The sequence below is a fragment of the Phocoena phocoena genome, chromosome 19 (genome assembly GCF_963924675.1).
Source record: "Phocoena phocoena chromosome 19, mPhoPho1.1, whole genome shotgun sequence".
NCBI classification, from domain to species: domain Eukaryota; kingdom Metazoa; phylum Chordata; class Mammalia; order Artiodactyla; family Phocoenidae; genus Phocoena; species Phocoena phocoena.
In genome coordinates, this window is record NC_089237.1 from 21,852,448 (window position 1) to 21,872,679 (window position 20,232).

At 59.6% G+C, this 20,232-nt stretch overlaps 1 protein-coding gene across 1 annotated transcript in view; it reads right to left on the bottom strand.

Moving 5' to 3' along the window:
- Positions 1–20,232, bottom strand: part of ARHGAP23 (Rho GTPase activating protein 23) — a 71,193-nt gene that overhangs the window by 36,042 nt on the left and 14,919 nt on the right. Inside the window, exons 2-7 of the mRNA XM_065897633.1 lie at positions 9,900–10,061; positions 7,312–7,339; positions 5,934–6,029; positions 5,655–5,733; positions 5,437–5,491; positions 1,159–2,323 (exon numbers count right to left, since the gene is read on the bottom strand). Coding sequence (XP_065753705.1) covers positions 1,159–2,323; positions 5,437–5,491; positions 5,655–5,733; positions 5,934–6,029; positions 7,312–7,339; positions 9,900–10,061 — 1,585 coding nt within the window. The remainder of the gene's footprint in view (positions 1–1,158; positions 2,324–5,436; positions 5,492–5,654; positions 5,734–5,933; positions 6,030–7,311; positions 7,340–9,899; positions 10,062–20,232) is intronic.

Genomic DNA, 20,232 nt, shown 5'->3' on the forward strand with positions numbered 1-20,232 from the left:
CCTGTTAGACTGAAGGCTGGCTGGGGGGGCCAGGGCTGTGCCTCCTCTCCTGGCCGGGGCTGCTTCTCCGCCACTCCCATGGCTGCCCTAGGGTGAGCTCACCACTCTCAGCCCCAGTTACCATCTCTGGGCTCCTGCACCCCAGTCTTCCTCCCAAGCCCCTAGACCCAGCCCGGTTCATTCTGCTCCCTCCATGAGCACCTCTTATTCAGCCGAAACCTCTTCCTGCCTAGCTCCCTCTCTTTCCCAATATGGAGGTGAAGCTCCACCCTCCCGTAAGGCCAGAAACCTGGGAATCACTGACTCCTCCACTTTCTTGCCTCTCCCTTACCCAACATCTATTCTAAAGGCAGCAAATTTTCAGCATTCCCTCTGCTCTCAGAATGAAATCCCAACTCCCCAGTGACTGACAAGGCCCCTCCAGACCTGTTCCGATGACCTGGAAGGGCATCCTACCTCTCACTTCAGGGTCTTTGCATATTCTAGTCTCTCTCCCTGAACATTCTTACCCTGACTAACTCCTTCAAGTCTTAGCCGAAATTTCCTTTTTCTCCAAGATTCTCTCCTTGGCCACCATGCCCCGGTCTATCCCTTCTCTGCCTCCTAGAGCTCCCTGTACTCCTATCACACACCCATTCAACTGGATCGTTCTTGTCTGATCATCTGTTCCCATGGTTGGATCACACACTCCAGGAGAGCACGGAGCCTAGCACAGTGCCTGACACAAATATGTGTTGGATGGATGGAGGGATGGAGGGTGGACAGAAAGAACAAAGGGTGAAAGGAACAAAGAAAGGATGGAAAAGAAAGAATGAAAGGATGGAAGGACAGGTGAAAGGAAGGAACAATGGAAGGAAAGAGGGAGGAGGAGGGAGGGAAGGGAGGGAGAAGGGAGGGGGAAGTAAAGGTGGATGGGAAGAAGGCTGGAAGGGTCAATGAATGGGAGGAAGGATGACGGGATGATGGAAGGGAGACAGAAGGATGGATGGAGGAATGCAAGAATGGACAGTTGGATGGACAGACAGATGGATGGACACAGAAACGGGTTGATCCCATCAGCACCCAACCCAGAGTTTTGCCCATGATGGCAGGTGGGTAAAGTCCAACAGGGCACAGAAAACCAAGTCTCCCAAGACAGCCACCTGCACCGTCACTCACCGATGAAGGGAATGGAAGCCAGAGAGTCGTCAGTAGTGGCCAAAGGGGCCACCTTTCTGCCCAGGCGTTCCCCTCGCCCACTGGCCTCTGGCTCTGGGGACTCGTCACCAAACCCAAGGTTCATCTGTCTGGAAGGGGGCAGCTGGACCTTGCGGCCTGTTGGAGGCTTCTGCCTCAGGACCACTTCGTCACGGCGATCCTCGGCGGGAGGCTCCAAGGCTCTGGTGCTGGGTTCTGGTCGGACAACTCTTGGTGGTTCAGAGGCCTCCGGTGGGAATGGTGCAGGGGACTGGGCCAAGTTGAAGGTGGGCAGCCCCCCAAAGGGCGAGTCCCGGAAGGAGAGGGCATGCAGAAGTCCAGTCCGGCGCTGGAATGATGGGCTATAGCTCCGGTATCCGATATACCCAGCGTCATCCAGGCCCTGCAGGCCAGGCGGGGGTGGGGCCTGGGGCCCGGGCAGGTCCCTGGGTGGGCAGGCAGGGGTGCGGGCAGACGGACGCTGGGAAGCCCAGCCACAGCGCTCGAAGCGGGGTGACACCAGTGCCCCTGGCCCAAGCGCCTCGGCTGAGCGGGTGGCCCGGCTCAGGTAGTCGTCTGAGCGAGCGCGGTGCCAGCCCTCCTGGCCCAGCTGGCTCAAGGCACCCTGGGAGGTGGAGCAGGGCCACGGGCGGTGGGCAGTCACATCCTCCAGCCGGTCCTGGGAGGCACTGCGGGCCCGGGGGGGCATGGTGGGGCACCGTCTCTCCCCCGCCCTGCGGGGTACTTGGTTCGACAGCCAGTGTGACAAGGCCTGCTGGCACTCCAGTCTGCTGGGGGGCGCCCGGCTGCCAGGCTCCGGGAAGGCACGAAGCGTCCGGGGCTCCGAGGGGAGGCGGGGGAAGGCACCAGGGCTGGGGCGGGGCTGGCTCATCCCCAAGGAAGGGTTGTCAGGATGGGAGCGGGCAGTAGACGGGATGCGGGGCCCCGGGTCACTCCAGGCAGCAGGACTCCGGGGGTCACTGGGCAGTGCTGAGAGCGGCTCAGGCACCATAGTGGCCCAGGTAGAGACCCGGGCCGGCGGGGCGTAGGTCTTTCGGGGGTAGCAGATTGGGGGTGGCTCTGGGATGCTCCGGGCCTCTCCAGAATACGGCTTGTTCCCCTTCAGGTAGGCGTCCTGGGAGTAGGCCTGGCCAGGGACACAGAAGCAGGTAAGCAGGTCTGAACAGGCCTCACAGGGGAAGGCTACAGCAGCCCCTGGAGGTCAAGGTCTCCAGAGAAGGGGACTGAAAGGAGGGGACCAAGCAGGGGGAGTCCTGAGTGGGTGGGGGTGAGAGGGCATGCTCCAAAGAGAGTCGGGGGGCGGGGGAGGACAAAGAAATAAGAGGCCTTTGAGAGTCTTACACACATACACATACACAAACACACACACACACACACACACACACACACACATACTCTCTCTCTCTCTCTCTCACACACTCACTTGAGAAAGAGCCAGGATTTTTCTAAGACTTATGACAAGGACTGCCTTTAGCCACAAACATTCCAACATCTGTTTTCTGGGGTCCTCCCCCGATGCTGGCCTCAGCTGCCTCCCTGCTTTCTTGCGTCCAATGGTGCCCACAGACCCTCGGGTGGAGCTGGGAAACCCTACCAGAGACCAGTCAAGGTGGCAGATGACAGGGGAGGAAGCGGCCTAAGGGGTGTGTCCAGGGTGGGGTGGGCTGGGGGTGGGCAGGGGCTGGGAGAGCCCAGCTGTCCCTCCATCCCCTGGACGGGGAGCTGAGGGCCTGGCCCCTGGGCCACTGGGCTGAGGAGGAACTTGCTTCTCTGGGCCAGGCTTGGGGGAGGGGCCAGACTGGCTAAGGGGCCTTGGGCCACCTTCTGGCACCCCAGGCCTGGAATTTGGCGCTGGGAGCTGAGGCTGACGCTGCATTGCTGAGGGGTGACAGGGCCGGGGGCCGGGGGCCGGCGGCCGGCGCCCAGGCCCAGCCAAAAAAGGAGGCGGCCCCCAGGGACAGCAGCCTTGTGGCCCTGGCCTAGCCTGGCCCATGATGGGCTGCCCGGGGGCCTATCTCAGGGTGAAGTATCCAAGAGGGAGGGTGAAACCAAACACACATACACACACATCACAAGGAGACACAGGAAAATACACACCCAGAGACACACTCACACACACGTAGAGAAACACAATGAGACATACACACAGACAAACAACTACACCTCCAGTCCCAGGCACACACATCATGTGATGAGGACGAGCTAAACCACACCCCTACTCAGTCAGCCCCCTTCGGACCCACACGCCGGCCGGCCGGCCGGGAACACTCACGTACCTCTCCCTCCTGCCATCCTGCCGGCTCCCCAGACTCCCCACATCACGGCAGTGGCGGCAGCATCCCGGCCCGCCTCCACCCTCCCCTCGCCCCCCGCTAAACCCCACTGACCACTGTGCCGGCCCTGGCCTCCGTCCCCCCAGGCTGCCCTCCCCGCGGCTGCCCTCGGGCCCCCACCGGCTCTCTCGCTGGCGGGAGGAGGAGGGAGGGGAAGATGGGTGTGGAGGGGCCTCGCCGCGTCGGCGGTGGCGTCAGCGGCTGCCGCGGCCCCATTGGCCTCCAGCATTGGCTCCCAACCACAGGAATGCCTGGGCCCCACCCTCTGGCCAGCCAGAGAGAGGGGGGCCAGCAGAGGCCCCCAGATGCTGACATCTGGGTCTGCCTGCCCGCCCGAGCCTGGGCAGCAGAGCTCAAGGCTGCTGTCCCACCCTGCCCCCCTCCGGCTGGAGAGAGCAACGCCCCAGGTCCCGCCCTGTCACACCCCATCCCCCCCAGTACACCGCCTGAGGGCGTACGGGCAGGGCCCTGGAGACCGGGGGAGAGCCGCCCACCCCTCTGGGCCCCCACCCCTGCCTCCCCCTCCCCAGGAAGGGCAAGGGGACAATCGAGGTCACGGGCTGGAGGTTCCCGAGGGGCACGGGGCCAAGCATGGCATTGTGATTACGGTGACTGTGAGAGCACATTCAGGGCAGAAGCCAGCACTACGGCTCCCAGGACTTCCCAGGCTTGGCCCTAGGCCGTCTGGGGCGGGGGGGGGGGGGGGGGGGGGGGGCAGTGACCTCGGGGGCAAGCAAGTTGGCATCTGGCTGGCACCCAAGAGACCAGGAAACTGGACACTGGGCAGAGAGGATTGCTCTGGACTTGGGGTCAGAGCTGGGGGCGAGACAGAGAGAGACAGCATGTGTGTGTGAGTGTGCGTGTGTGATGCACACGGAGCGCGTGGCATAAGCGCGTACACGTGTGAGGGCGGGGTCCGCCACGCGCAGCGTCTGTGGTGCCTGCTCTGTGAGCGGTGGGTGAACGCCGAGTGCTAGCTGTGAAGGGAAGGGCATTTGCACTCGCATTGTGACTGTGGAAGTCCGGGTTGCTGTGACACCGGTGAGCGCACGCGCCTGTGCTGGGATGGAGCAGGCTGCGCCACGCCTGTGGGCGTACGTGTTGTGACGACAGCAGACATCTGTGACGTCGTAAGTGTCCGTGCTGTGGGGATGAGAAGTCCGGGTGTGTGTGGTGGGACACACTGCGGTGTTGTGCTGTGCGGATCTGAGATGCTGAGGAGTGTGTGGTGCGCTGTGACGTTTGTGGTCGTGGGTGTGGGGTAGTGGGTGCCTGTGTGTAGCACTGAGGGGTGGTGTGTATCGTGGTAAGTGCCTGGTATGGTATGTCTGGCAGGTGGTGTGCGTTATCACATACTGCAGTGTACGGTGTGCTAGTTGAAGGGTGGGCTGTGTGCGGCTGTGTATCTAGTGTTCTCTGCTTATGTATTGGGTGGTCCATGGTATGCAGTGTGAATGGGAGCACACGAAAGTGGGGTACTGTGTGTGTGCCTGTGTGTGTATGTGTGTGTGTATGTGTGTGTGTGGACACATCTATAGGAGACACGCTCACTCGAGGCCAGGCAGGGAGTGGTGTAGGGAACAGGTGTCTCACGGGAGCCACAGGAACGTGCCAGTCTGGCAGGGCCCACTGGGCCATGCTCCTTCCGGACACCCTGGCAGGAATCCTGCCGGCCAAGGCCAGTGCCTCCCCCTCCCCCAGCACAGCCCCGATTGAAGCAACCAGCAGCCCCAGCCCGGGGACGGGCCTGGCATCCCCAGTTGGGCAATGCCGGGCTGGTGCTGCCCCCACACTCACTCCTCCGCCTCCCAGAGGGCCCGATGCAGGAGGGAGGCCCAAGGAGAAGGGCTGCATCCTGCCCCCAGCACCCAGGGTCCTCCACCTCAGACAGCAGGGCAGGACTCACCAGCTGGAGGATGTCCTCATCCTTGGGCATGATGGAGAGCTCCAGGGTATCATCGCTACAGAGACAGGGCAGGGGGTCAGGCCAGGCTGAGGCAACAGGGTCTGGGAGAACAGGGATCCTGGTCGCCAGGGCACCACCAGGGCCAAGGGGGTGGGGTGAGTAGGGACTTGTGAGTGGGCTGGGGGCTCTCGTGGGAGAAGGGAGGCAGGGGCGCTCACCTATTCTGGATCAGAGCTATGACCTGGGAGTAGGTCTTCCCGATGACGCTCTCCCCATTCACCTTCACCAGCCGGTCTCCTGGGGACCAGGGACAGGGCCACAGGTGAGCAGGCCAAAGGGTGTCAATGGCCCTACCTGAGAACCCCTGTACCATGTATGGATGACAGTGGGGGACAGGAGCCTCCCCAACACCTGGATCCCGAAATTCCATCCTAACCAGAGGGTAGAGAGAAGAGACCCAGAGCTGTGCAATGAGCCATGTAACTGGGACAGCTCACCTGTTCGAAGCCCCGCCCTATGGGCAGGGCCATCATCCTTCACATTCTTGACAAAGATGGTGTCCATGGGCTCCAGGCGGTGCCGGGGGGAGGGTCCTGGTGAGCATCAGCCAGGTTAGCTGGGGGTGGCTGCTGAAGGTCACACCCATGCACAGCTACACACACAGCGGACACACACTCAGACAGTGATCACACTCACACGGACACAAACACAGACCCACACATCCACAGGGACACGGATGCACAGGATCAGACAAGACAACACACTGCTGGGAAAACGAAAACACACGGAGTCACTCCTTAAATGGCTCCTGCGTCCCAGCACTGTGCTAGAAAGTAGACTACAGAGGATGGACAGACCTGGCCCTTGCCCTTCCCGAGCTCACAGTCTAGAGGGGCAGACAGACAGACACGCACACGCGCGCACACACACACAAGTCACAAGACAAAGGAAGGGTGCCATGAAAGTCCTGAAGATACACAGCAGGGAGGAAAACCCACACACACACAGAGTGTCCACACCCAGACCCAAGGAGAGCCAAGCAAGACCCTGAGGCTCACAGAGACCCAGCACCTGCACCTCCCACCCCACTCCCTCCCCCAGGGTCAGGGGACTCCAAGCAGAGCCCTAAGGATCCCGGGACTGGCACTCGGCCCTTCATGACATCACGTTACACCCCAGCAATACTCCTCTGCTGCTAACTGCTAACTGCTAACTGTCTCCACCAGAGAAACGGGCCTGCTCTAGGTCAGCTGGTTCCTCCAATGGGGATTCGGGAAGACAGTGGCCCCATGGCTGCCCAGCAAAGGCCCAAGTGGCAGAGAAGGAAGTCTGCCTGTTCAAGGGGTTCTGTGTTGAATACCCCGGGAAGCCTGGGTTCCAGTAAGGAGCCGTTTGGGAGAGCAAGGGTGACAGCCAGGGGAGTTAGGCTCACATCTGAAAAGAGAAAGACCTCAGGGCCCCCGTTATGCCCCGAGAACCCCAGTGTCTCTATCCCCAAAGATAGCCCTTGATCAGCGGTGCACTACCTCCCGCCCCGAGGGTCCTGCAGGCCCTGCCTCTGCCTCCATCTAGGCTGGGAGTAACTCCAGGGCAGGGGCCAGGGCTTAGAAACCTATCTGCTCCCCAGAACGCCACCCCCAGCGCGCAATGGACAGGCCCAGAGGAAGACAACTGCGAGAAAAGAAAGGGAGGACAGAGAGAGTGAGCAGAGGTTTCGAGCGGACACACAGGGAAGAGCCAAGGCAGGGGCATCAGGCAAGGGAGGGGGGCACAGCAGAATCCAGGCTGGCCTGGGGGAGAGGCAGAGACACCAGCGGGAGGACCAGTCCCAGCTCAGCCCCAGCCCCTGGAGCCCAGCCCCCTGCCACTCCTCACCTCCTCCTCGGCCTCCATTCTCTTCCTCCTGCAGGGAACAGAGGTGGGTGTGGGCCCTCGGCAGCACAGGGGGAGGCCCAGCTCCACCTGGGAGGGCCCCTTCAAGCTCCCCCACCCAGCTGCCTCCCCTCTTATCATCTTTCAACTAGCCCAGCAGCCAGAGGGGGTGGGAGGGGTGTCCACGGGGAGGTCAAGTCCCAGGCAGCGTCCCCGGGTAACAGGAGCCCTCTCTCACGCCTGCCGATCCTTCTGCACCAGCATCTCAGCCGTCCGAAAGGCCCCAATCCAATGGGGGACCCAGGACCCCTTCCCTTGGGGAGCTCGAAGCCCAATGGGGGAGGGGCCAAACACACTCACACACAGACAGGACCCAGGCAGACACAGATAAGCAGGCATGACAAGTGCAAACAGTGGCTATCAGCTCTTAGAGCATGGGGAGGGAAGGCCTGATTAGAGCCCCTGTGGGAGGGGGTTCTAAGGCAAGTTTGAGGCCGGCTGGGAGAAGGCATTCTGGGCGAGGTGAGTGGAGGGTGCTGGCACTTGGTGGCAGAAACAGGACTGGATCAACTGAGCTGAAGCAGAAGGAGTGTCAACACCAGCAAGTGACAGGAGCCAGACTAAAGCTTTCAGCTTTGAAAGGAGAGAAAGAGGGAGCCAGTGAAGGTTCTTGAGTGGGAGAGAGCAGATGTGAAAATACTTCTGGCGTCTAGGTGCAGGGCTAAGAAATGGAGTCGAGGAGACCCACTAGGGAGGCCTCTGGGGTCATCCTGGTGAGTGAGGGGGCGGGGCAGGGCACTGCATCTGGGGAGGAATCAGGAACAAGGGCAGGAGGAAGTGAGAGAGACAGGACAGGCCAGCAGAGTGTGGCATGTTCGAGTTGGACAGGACCTTTGGGGTCATCTTGTCTAATCCTCTGTACAGATCATCCATTCCACAGATGACAGGGTGTGACTTGTCCAAGGCCACTCAGAGACAACAGAGGAGCCAGTGCCGGAACCCAGGACTCCTGGGCATCCCAGCCAGGACAGGAAGGCTGCTGGGCTCTGCTGGAGAGCAGTCCCTCTGGCCCTGCCCTCCCGTGCGGGGAGTGTGCCCGCTGATGTGAGCTGCCAGCACAGTGAGTGGGTCGCAGAGGCAGGTGGGTGCATTGAGATGGGTGAGCTCCCTGTGGGCTCCCAGTCCTGGGCATGCTCTGGAAAGGGATGGAGCCCGTCCCTGGCTTGCCCTGCCCCAGAGTCTTCCAGCCCTCCATGTGAGCGAGGTCTCTCTGAGACAGGTCCACCACCCAGTCTAGACCACTCAGGCTGTGTCTGCAGGGTCACCCTCAGCAGGGCTCCCTGAGAGAAGGTGGAAGGGCCAGGAAGGAGGGACATTCTGGAGAAGGAGGGCTAGAAGGACTGGAGGGAGGTTCCAGGGAATTGGGAGGCTGGTGTCCTTGGGCATAAGGGGTGAGGCAGGGCCCCTCCCACACACCGTCAGCCCCCACTTACAGCCAGTGCGAAGAGTTTATGCCGGGGCCCCAGACTCAGAGACAGGTGTGAGAGCTGCACAGCAACATGTACACACGAAGCGTATACACAGACACGTGTCTAGATATACACGCATGCACGTACATGACTAGCATACCACGCACGCACGTGTGCATACAAAGAGACACGTGCAGGCACACAGACACAGGCAGAGAAATCCAATGCCTTGGTTCTCTGGCAGGTGGGACTAAGCTCCCCAAGGGAGAGTCCCCCAACAGCTGTGCAGGCCGGTCCCAGCTCTGGGGGAGGGGAGAAACAGGTTCACGGACTCCAGAATAAATCTTTCTCCCCTCCTGCTGGGAGAGAGGTGGGGGAAGGGAGCTGGCCCCTCCTTGGGAGCCCTAGTTCCTGCCTAGGCCCCCCTCATGTCTTCCTGTCACGGACCCCCACCCCCAGCCCACACCGTGGCTTAGGGTGAGTAGCCCTGGTTCCTGGACTCAGAGAACTTGACGTTCATATTAGGGTTGGAAGGGCCCTCAGGGGTCAAATAGATCAATGCCCTCAGGAGATGGCAGGAGAAATGCTGCCCAGAGAGGGTGAGACCACCCAAGATTCACAGTGAGTTAGGAGTTGTACCAGGACTGGAACCCAGGTCTCCAGCCCAGCCCAGGGCTCTTTCCAGGCCCAAATCTGAGGCCAGCATGGGCCTGGGGCGCTCTGGGAGGGGTCCCGGAGGACAGACTCCCGGAGAGCTCAGGCTAGGTAGAGGCAACTAACCCAGCTCAGAAGTGGCCAGTGGACAAGGGGTCCCCGGAAGCCCATCTCTCTGAGAAGCTGTTCACCTCCCAGAGGCTGAGAGTCGGGGGGGGGGCATCCCGGCTCCCCCACCTCTAGCTCCTTGCCCCAAGCCAGCCACAGCCCCTTCTCCTGAGAAGACTGAGCCCAGAGCGGGAGGGGGCTTGTCTACGATCACCCCACACAAATGACCCAGCCAGGGCTGCCCCTGCCTCTCAGTGACCCTCCTGTCCAGGCCACAGAAGCACCGGAGAGGGGACAGCACAAAGGAATGCCCCCTGAAAGCTCCCTCAGGCCAGGCCGGCAGGGGCACAGGACGTGTACCTTCAGGCTACAGTGCACAGCGGACTCAGGCGGGTACACGATGAAGTGGCGCAGGGTGAAGCCAAAGCCGTCCTGGAGGCTTTTGTGCAGCCGCAGTGTCCTCGGGCCCTGCCAGGGGAGGGGGCGCCCGGGAAAGCACCCATCTCTTGGGCCCAGTGGCAGCTGTGGGAGCACAGGGAGCCAGGGTGAGACGCCAGTCTGCACACTGCCTCCTGCAGCCCAGAGGACCTGGGGGGCTGCCAGGTGCACAGACCCTCTTGTGCCCTGACTGACCCCCTGCTCTCCCCTTCCTCCTTCCCTTCCCCCCTCATCAGCCCAACAGCTTCTTCCTTCTTTCTTTCCTCAATCCCCTCACAACACCTTTGTGAGCAGAGTAATAAGAGTGCAGCGAGCCACATGTCCATTCAATTCAGTTCGGCCAACGTTCACTGACTCTGGACACACAGCCTTCCTGCCTGGGAAGCGTCTGCCGCTGTCTGAGCTCATTCCCGCCTGCTGCCCCATCTCACACATGCACACACGCACACCTATGCAGACACAGACCCATCCATACACACTCACGCAGACAGGACACATCACAAACACCCAGACAAGCACACTCAGGTGCAAAGGTGCACAGACACGCTCACTCAGGTAGACACACGCACACAGCACACACGGGTGCAGAGAGACTGACACACACGTGCATCCTTCAGGAGCAGCAGCAGGAACGGGTGGGGGACAATGAACCACAAGGGAGTGGACTGGACATCAGCGAGTCCACTGAAGCCGCCGCACCGGAATACTTGGGACTCCCCAAGATGACAGGGCAGAGGGTGTCTGAAGACAAGGGTTTGGGGGCACACGGGTCTGTTTCTGAGGCAAGAGGGAGAAGAGGAGGATGGTGCCTGAGAGGGGGCTCCCTTCAAGTGCCCTGCTCGGACACAGAGAGGGAAAGTGGGTGACAGGAGGGTGTCAGAGAGATGGGTACACAGGGAGGCAGACGGCAGACTGGAGGACATGGGAGCCACGGACAGGCTGCCTAGTGAAAAGCCAGGAGGGCTCCCTCGGGGGCTCTTTAACCCCTGATCTCGGGCAGCCTAACCTACCTGGTGCCCCTAACCCAAACCCCTCAAAGGGCAAGAAGCCCCTCCCCCACCCTCAACAGTCCTCACCCCCTCATTCCTCCTTGGCACCAGGCAGGAGCCTTCAGCTGCGGGAAGACAGGTGCGGCTGGGTGCAGAGGGAAGAAGCCCATCGGTTTCGGGATGAGGGGCTCCCACTTCACTACGAAGTTCCCCTGGCTTCCCCAGCTCGAATCCACCACTCAAATGTACTGGTACTGAGAAGTCCCTGCATCCACCCTCCTGCTCACACATCCGGCAGAAAGAGCAGGTCCTGTGCCCAGCCCTAAGCTAGGGATTTCTGCGTGGGGTGGGAGGCTGGGCTGCATGGGGCGGGAGGTTTGGGGAGGGGATATCCTCAAATCTCAGTAGATTAAAGAAAAACGTAGCAGAGGCAATAGGCTTACTTGGTACGGTCCCAGAGGACACAGCCAGGTGGAAGATACGAGGAGGCCGAGTGAAGCTCTGGGCCAGGGAGACCACTCTATAATCCCATACTTCTGCAAAGCTACCCGGATGAGGCTGTGAGTTCTCTGTCCTCACAAGGGTCCAAGCAAAAGCTGGACAACCCCCATCCAGGAGGCCTTAGGAGGACTTAGCTGGGATTCTGGCATCGGGCAGGAGGCCAAGTGATGGCCCCTCAGCTCCTTCCACTTGTGGCTATAGTCTGGACTCTCCCACTGAGCCCCACACCCCCATGGAGGTCTGAGGAGCCCCAGAGGAGAAAATTCTCTGGGAATTCTGCTGAGGTCTGAAATCCCCTGGATTTCCTATCTCTACAGACCTGGCAAGGAACTGATCAGGGAGGGAAGAGGGCCTCAGGGGACCCTCCACTGCTCCCTCCTACCAAAACCCCTGCTCTTCCCCAGTGTGGGGTACCTCCCCTGCATGCCCTCCACCCGGGCTCTGGGCTGAGGCTGTTCACAGGGCCTATTGTTTTGCTGGTGTCCTGGATTAAGGTTTAAGCCACCAGCTGCCCCAGTGACGAGAAGTGGCTGGGACAGGTCCCCGCACGTCCCCCACCTTTCCCCCAGCACACATCCTGACTGGAGCTGCCAGCTGCCTGGGGGTGCCACTCCCGGGGGCGGTTGGGGCGGTTGGAGGAGGGGCCTGTAATCCAGGGCAGTGGGCATGCCTTTCTCTCTCAGGTCCTCTCCTCACCCAGGCACCACTGGTGCCCCCTCCCTAAGCTCTACCTCTTCCTTTCCTCTATTCCTTCCTTCCACTGCTCCTTCCCCCATCCCTGCCAACGAGGTTCCTGAGAATGTCAGTGTGGTAATCCCCCACCACAGCTACCACACCCCTGCCTGAAGAGGAGACACTGAGGCCCCCATCAGTGGCCAGATTTCGCTGCTCTCCTGTGGGAAGCTCTTCCTTAGTTTTAACCTCAGTCCTTCATTCTGTTATACATGCATGTTTCCTCTCCTTTCCTCCCCTCCAATCTGGGACAATACTGGGTCTTGCTCTCGTCTTGAAGGGGAGGGAGGTGACAGATGCAGAAACAGAGAAGGGAGCAGCAATGGAAGGTGATTAGATTGGGAAGAGGTACAGTTCACACACATCCCCAACTCTACTGTCTGAGGTAGGCACAGAGACAAGGGGAAAGAGAGCGAGAGGCTCAGAAGACATAGGGAAATCACTGATTAATGCTCCCAGGCCCAGATCTATTTCCAAACACTCCCACTCTCATGTCAGGAAAGAAAGAGACATCTAGAAATACAACTGATGGTGGGAGAAGGGCAGGTGACCCCAGGGCCACAAATTAGACAGAACTGGACTCGTGGTGGGTTGGCAACACCAGGAACTAGAACCCAGGAGTCCTGCTCCTCCCCTCCCCCAGAAGCATAAAGAGGTCACTGCAGGGAGTGCAGCTTTCATGCTGGGCATGGCGCCCACTGTGACTCACGCCCTACCAGCCTGGTCGATCCCGGACATCAGAAACGCTGTCCCCACCCCCCTCTCCAGCCCTGTCAGTCCTCACCCTGAGATCACTCATTACCTGCTGGGGCCCATTCTGCCACCTCAGTCTCCTTGGCTCGCTTGAAAACCCTTGTGTGTCTCTGCACCCAGGTCCCCTACCAGGGAGACGGCAGAGTGGTGCCCCTCCTGCTTCATTAGGGTACCCCTGCATGGTTCTGACTCAGGGTCACTGCCAGCCCAAACTCTGCAGGATTCCATGTCCTGGCATCTCTTCAGACAACCCTGGTCCCTTCCATCCTTCCACCACCTATAAACCAAGAGGCTTGAGCCCACTGGAGGCCACCAGCAGACTGAGGGTTGTAATCCGGCACCCCTGGAAAAGCTCTCAGCCATGAGCCTGCCGCCCTCACCTACATCTCTCCAGCTTCTCACTCACTCTCCACTCCGGAGGGGATCGGTCCCCAAGCGCAGGGCGCACACAGCTCAAGGAACGCAGGGAGTTGGTGACCCGGTCCCACCCACCGGGGCGAGGCCTGCCCGGACCCCTGCCCCTGCCTCCGACCCCGCTGGCCCCCGAGGCGCTCACCCTGGCCGGGCGCTGCCCGGGCGCGCGGCGGTCGCTGTGGCTGAGGCAGGGCAGCCAGAGGCAGCGCGGCTCCGGGGCGCTGCAGTCCACGCCGACGGCGCGCTCCCAGCGCCAGCCCCCGGCCCCCGCGCGCTCCACGCGCCACACAGCGCTGCCCACGAGCGCCGCGGCCGGCGGGGGCCCCCGGGCCCGGCCGCCGCCCCGGCCCCAGCGCGCCGTGTGCCGGGCTTCCGGAGACTGGCGCGCTGCGCGGGGGCCGGCGGCCGCTCTTCGGCGCCCGGCGGGCGGCGTCCTCGGCCCCCCGGGCGGCGGCGGCGGCGGCGGCGGTGGCGGTGGCGGGCGGGCCCCGGGGGTCCCCGCCCGCCCCCCGGAGCCACGGGCCCGGAGCCCTGGGGCCCCGAGGGGACGGACGGCCCGCGCGGACGGCGGCAGGACGGCTGCAGCAGCTCCACGCCTCCCGCGCCTCCTGGCCGAGGGCGCCTGAGCCCGGACACGCCGGCGAGTCTCGCAGGGCAGACGCCTCCCCCTCCGGGGCGGCCCCTGTGCGCGGCCGCCCCATCCCACACACTCACACCCCCCACACACGAGAGGGCCTGCACAGAGCCCCCGCAGTCACACACACGCACACACACCCCACTCACACAAAAACTTACTGTACCTGCCCACGCACGCTTATACTCCTTCCAGTCCAAAGCTCAACCAGGGGCTGGTGCCCCAGAGAAATACACATTCCCACGCGTACATATGTAAACACACACCCAGCCCACCTTTACAGACCCGCACCACACACACATCTAGACACCCCACACCCTCCCCGACACACACACAGTCACTCACTCCCCCTCTGTCCACATACCCTACACACACACAAACACACTATTCCCCTCATATACACATTGCACGTGGACATCCTTCTGTATGCACACACACTTTGAACACCCTCCCATGGGTACAATGGCCCACACACCCCACAGAGACACATTTGCAAGCATACCCACTGTGCCCCTGAAAGCACACCAGACCCCCACCTGCCCACCCATACATTCCACACCCACCCCACAGAGAGACCCACAAACCCCACGAAGGCACACACCTAGAGGACGTGCACACACTACCCAGCACACCCACTCCATGCATTGCTGCTGTGCCCCCTCAGGTCTCTTACACACACACACACACACACACATACACACACACACACACACACACTGCCCTGCTCAGACAGCAGCGCTCTCTCATAATCACCCCACCTCAGAGTCATGTTATACCCTTCCCACCACCACCTGTGGGAGCGTGTGATGGACCCTTTTCCCCAGGACCCCCTGCCCATTATGCTCTACCCAGAGGGGCCACCACAAGCCGACAATGGGCTCCAAGCTGGCCCCCACCTCACCCCTAGCATGTGAGTCAGACAGGAAGCCCCAGTCCATGGCAGACCCTGCCCTCCGCCCCTTCCTGGCTCTCTCTCTTCCCAGGCCCCTTCCCGGGTGGGGCCGACAGAGGCCTTGGCTAGTAGGCGTGTCATGGTCACCCCCATTTCTATTCCACTTGACTGTCTACCGTGTGCTCCCCCCGCACAGCCACTCCCCGGGGCCTGGGGCCACTGCCCTGACCTAGTTTTCAGAAAACAACAGAAGCCCAAGAGCACCCAGCTCGTTAGGGCAGCGCTGGGACTCCAAGTCCGGAGCCCCTCATTCCAACTTCGGGTCTTATACCTAAATTCTAGCCAGCATCCAGGTAAGGGAGGCTGGGGGCAGAGGGGAGCAGATCCAGCCCAACCCTGCTCCCAAATCTAGGAGTCGGGGAAGGAAGAGTCATAGGGTTGGGCCCTTGGGGGGGAAGCCACCAGAAGGGAGAACCAGGCATAAGAGTCAGCTCCCCCTTCCCTCCCTCATCCCATCACCTGCTGTCCCCAGCAAGGACAGGCCAGGATGGAGGATCCTGTGCGGGGAGGTAGAGGAGAGAGAAAGAGGGGCACAGAGAGGAGGGGAAACCAAGGGGAGAAGGAAGAGAAATAGAGGACCGTGGGGGGTGGGCAGGAGCGGGGGTGGGGGGTGGAGGAAGGGTGAGGGTGAGGCATGTGGGGCCAGGGAACGGTTTTGTTCTCCTGTTTCCTGTTTCCCGCTTGCTGGGCCCCCTGTGCAGGAGCTGGACCCCCACCCCCACCCTGGCGGAAGCCGGAAGGGAAGAGCGAGGCTGCCACCAGCGCTGAGTCAGGAGGGCTTGGGACAGAGTGGGAAAGGACCGCGGTCAGGGGTAGCGGGACTCCTGGCATCTCCATCAGCATGTCCCCCGCCCCCATCACTAGAAAACCGAGGCTTCTGGGTCAGGATCATTCCTGCCCTTGTCATGCCCTCCAAAGACCAGGGCCTCAGACCAGCTGGAAGCACCACCGAGAATGTCCTCAGCCATGTCAGACTCTGCCGCCCCAAATGGAGGGCAATGACCACAGGGATGTCCTGACTCAGAGTCTGACCTGCTTTCCCAGCAGGCAGCCAGTTAGTCCCCCCAGCTGCCTAACTTCCTTTCCTCTTGCTGCAAGTCCAGTCCCTGGTTCTGAGGAAATAAGACTCACTCTCCCCTCTCATGCCCCATGGAGCCTCTCAGGGCCAACAGGTGCTGCTGTGTATCTGGATCAAGCATCAACCTCCCTGGGGCTTCCCTGGTGACACAGTGTTTAAGAATCTGACTGCCAATGCAGGGGACACAGGTTCGAGCCCTGGTCAGGGAAGATCCCACATGCCACGGAGCAGTTAAGCCCGTGAGCCACAAATACTGAAGCCTGTGCACCTAGAGCCTGTGCTCCGCAACAAGAGAAGCCGACCGCAGTGTGAAGCCCGCACACCTCAACGAAGAGTAGCCCCTGCTCACCGCAACTAGAGAAAGCCCACACGCAGCAAAAATAAAATAAATAAATTCATTAAAAAAAAAAAAGAATCCCCCCCTCCCTCGAAACTGCTAAGGGTTCTGAGGGCTGGCTCTGAGGGCTGCAGGGAGAGGTGAGGTGGAGAAGCAGCACGGAGTTTCTGTATTCAGGGCAGCTGAGACCTGGGAAATGATAAGCCATCTATGACGCCCATCTCCTGCCCTCTAATCTGGCAGGGGCAACAAGGCCCCCAGAAGGAGGTAACAGCCTCCTCCAACACAAACCCACACCTTCCCCACCCCACCCACTCCACCCCAGCTTTCTCCACAGGCATGTCAGGAGCAAGGTACACACCGCAGGGCCTAGAAACTTATACATAGTTTGAATAGATGATCTTCCAGGCCTGGGGAGCCTCTCGGCCCCCTCCCCCATTTCCTTTGGGAAAGGAATGCGGGGTGGGCCCCAGAGTGCAGTGGGGGAGGGGGCCAAGGGCTGGGAAATACCAGGCGTAGCTGAGATTCTATTCCAAGCCTTCCTGCCTGGTGTGAGTCCTCCTCCCCTACACCCTCCCCAGCTTCCTCCCCCCAAATCAGGAATTACCCCGCTGAGCAGTCCCTCCCATCAATCCTCTAGTTTGACCAGCTTGCAAAATCCATTCAACCTTATCTTCCTGAAGGTCTCCTGCGGAGGGCTTGGGGACTACACCCCCAAAGGGAGGGCATCCGGTCTTCCTCTCTCCACGTGAGATCATCATCCTTTACTGTTTGAAAGCACTTTCACTTTATCTCATTTGACCCTTACCCTAAGAGTTGAATATTTGAGATTGTTTTTATACCCATTTTTCAGATGCAGAAACTGAGACTCAAAGAGGACAAGTGACTGGTTCAAGGCTTGCTTTTACTAAGGTAGGACCATCCCAGGGTTCTAACCCCTAACTCAGATCTCTTTCCATTATCCTCTCATTTATGTATTCAAGAACCACGACTTGAGTGCCTGCTGTGGGCCAGGGGCTGTGCTGGGGGCTGGGACACCTTAGAAAAACAAGATGAGTGTAGACCTTACCCTCAGGGCGCTTACCGTTCTACTAGTGTTGTCCTAGCTCCTAAAGTCTTCAGGGGTTCCCAATTCCAGATCCAGGCCCAAGCCAGCTGCCTTCAGCCCCACCAAGGGAGACCCCCATACACATACCAAAGGAGCCCCTGTGTCAGGGGTTCAGGGCCTCTTCTCTCTGGGAGCGGACAGTTTGTTTGAGAGTGGGGTTAGGGGCCTCCCAGGTAAGCCTTTGAAGCAGAGTGGGCTGAGCTGGAGGAGCAGGAGGCTGCAGGCACCAGCCTGACAACCAGAAACTGGGGAAGAGGGAAGCATCCTGCAGCCCAAGGGTCAGGTGATAGGAGAAGGAGGGAAACTGATACTGCTGAAGGGCGTGTGGCTCAGGAAGTGAGAGAGAGGGGTCCCAGGGTCAATTCGCCTGCATTTCCTTCCTCTGCTTGCTATGTGCCTCCTCCCAGAATGCAGGCTTCAAACCACAGGACAAACAATGCCCCCAACCCAAGAGAATCATCCGGCATTTCTAAAGCTCCGACTGGTTCCATACACCCATCGCACACCGTCAAACTGGGACACCCCACACACACAACCTCACACACAGACGGAGCAAATCCCCTGCCAGCCCGTTCATCCCAGGCATGTAGGCAATGCGATACCCAAGGCATGCCCGCCCCGCCCACGCCTGGGCCTCTGACCCCTGCCCCAGTCTCCTCATTCAAGGGCGGCCGCCCCCTCCTTCCTCCTCCACCCTCCTGCCCCACTCAGATGCCTGCTTCCCAGCACCACTTGTGTGCAGTCCCGACGTGCCCCAACAGGCCAAGCGGATGAGCCGGCCAGGCAGGCCCGGGTCTCCCCAACACCCTCAATGTGCAGATAACCCCGCGTCACCGGGAACCTGGGAACCCCACACTCGGTCTAGCCTGCGGGCAGCGGGGTGGTTCAGAGGGTCTCTCCAGACCCCGTGCTTTCCCCATCCAGGGCCAGTCTTGCCCTGAGTGAGGGTGTTGCAACACTCCTCTCCCACCCTGAAACTGGGCCCAAGCCAAGGAAGGCTGGGGGAGGGGCGGGTGAGAGAAAAGGGAGGAGGAAGCACTCGTGATGCCAGAAATCAAGGAGGGACCAACGCAATCCCAAGCAGCACAGAATCCCCTAGTTCTTCCGGTGGCAGTACGGCTCAGGGGTTAGCACGTGGGCTCCAGGGTCCTCTGGAATCCAGGACTTCTGGGACTGAGTCCTATCCCTCCCCCTTTCTGGCTGTGAGACCTTGGGTGAGTTATTTAACCTCTTTGAGCCTCAGTTCCTCACCACTAAAATGGGAATGACACTAAGTTCCACCTCATAGGTTCTTAGGAGAATTAAGTCAATTAAAGAAAGTCTTGAGCATATAATAGGGGTTCAATAAATGCAAGCTTTTGTTTGTTTTCTTTTTTAAAAAAATTTTTATTGAGGTATAATTGACATGGAACGTTATATTAGTTTCAGGTGTAACGCATGATTGGATGTTTATGTATATATTGAAATGATCTCCACAATAAGTCTAGTTAAACATCTGTCACCATACTTAGTTACAGAAATTTTTGCTTGTGATGAGATCTTTTAAGATCTACCCTCTTAGCAACTTTCAAACATGCGATACTCTATTATTAACTATAGCTGCCATGCTGTACATCACAGCCCCAGAACTTATTTATTTTATAACTGGAAGTTTGTATTTTTTGACTCCCTTCACCCATTTCACCCCACACCCCCGCCACTCTGGCAACCACCAGTCTGTTCTCTGTATCTGTGAGCTTGGGGTTTGGGGTGGGGTTTGTTTGGGGGGGTTCTTTTTAGATTCACATATAAGTGAGATCATACGTAAGGTATTTGTCTTTCTCTGCCTTATTTCAATTAGCATGATGCCCTCAAGGTCGATGCAAGATGTTTTTATTGTCTTTTGAATATTCACACTCTCACACACCCAACCACACTCACATTCAGACATGCAGACAACTCAGCCACATGTACACAAAGACACTGACACATGTAGACACTCAAGGAGGTCTGTACAAACCCAGGCGAACCTACTCATGAGGTCATCACCACCACCTCTCACTGCCTACCCCCTACAGGCCCCTATGTGCCCCACCTCCCCCTAATAAGCAGGGAGGAATCATAGGGAGCCCCCCTTCCATAGCAGAACTTCGGCAGACCCAGAGCCCTGTCAGTAGGCCATTTGGGAGTGAGGAAGGGGCGGGCAACATGAGACCCCAGGATGGAACCTGCTCCCAGCAGACAAGGAGGATGGCAAAGGTGCCAGGCTGGCAGGGCCCCCTCCTAGCAAGAGAACCAGTTCCCTCCTCAGGGACACCAGAGGGAGGAGAAACTAAAGATGAGTAGCTTTCCTCATGGTGGGAAATGAGCACTTGCAGAAAACGGTGAGTCTGGAGCCAGCCACAGAGTAAACAGTGGGGCCATCACCCAGGCAACTGTGGGCCAGCGTGGGCTAGGGCCCACCACAAGCCCTCTCCAGCCCCTGATTTACGACACTCATCAGCCCCTTGACTGTCTCAAGGCATGCCCTCCACGTATCCATTCTGGTCTCTGGGCCTGTCTGGGGACACCCCAAAAGGAAGAAGTTATGCTTCCTCCATCAGCTTGGGCTCCCTGACAGCAGGATTGTTGTTTTTGTTGTTTTTGCCCCATATTAGTCCAGAGTCTCCCAGAGGTCATGGCCTGTGTCTTTTCCCCTCAGATTGGAGACTGCTCAAGGGCCTGGCCTGAGTCTCCCACATTAGACTGAGAGCTTCCTAAGGACAATAGCTACTAAAT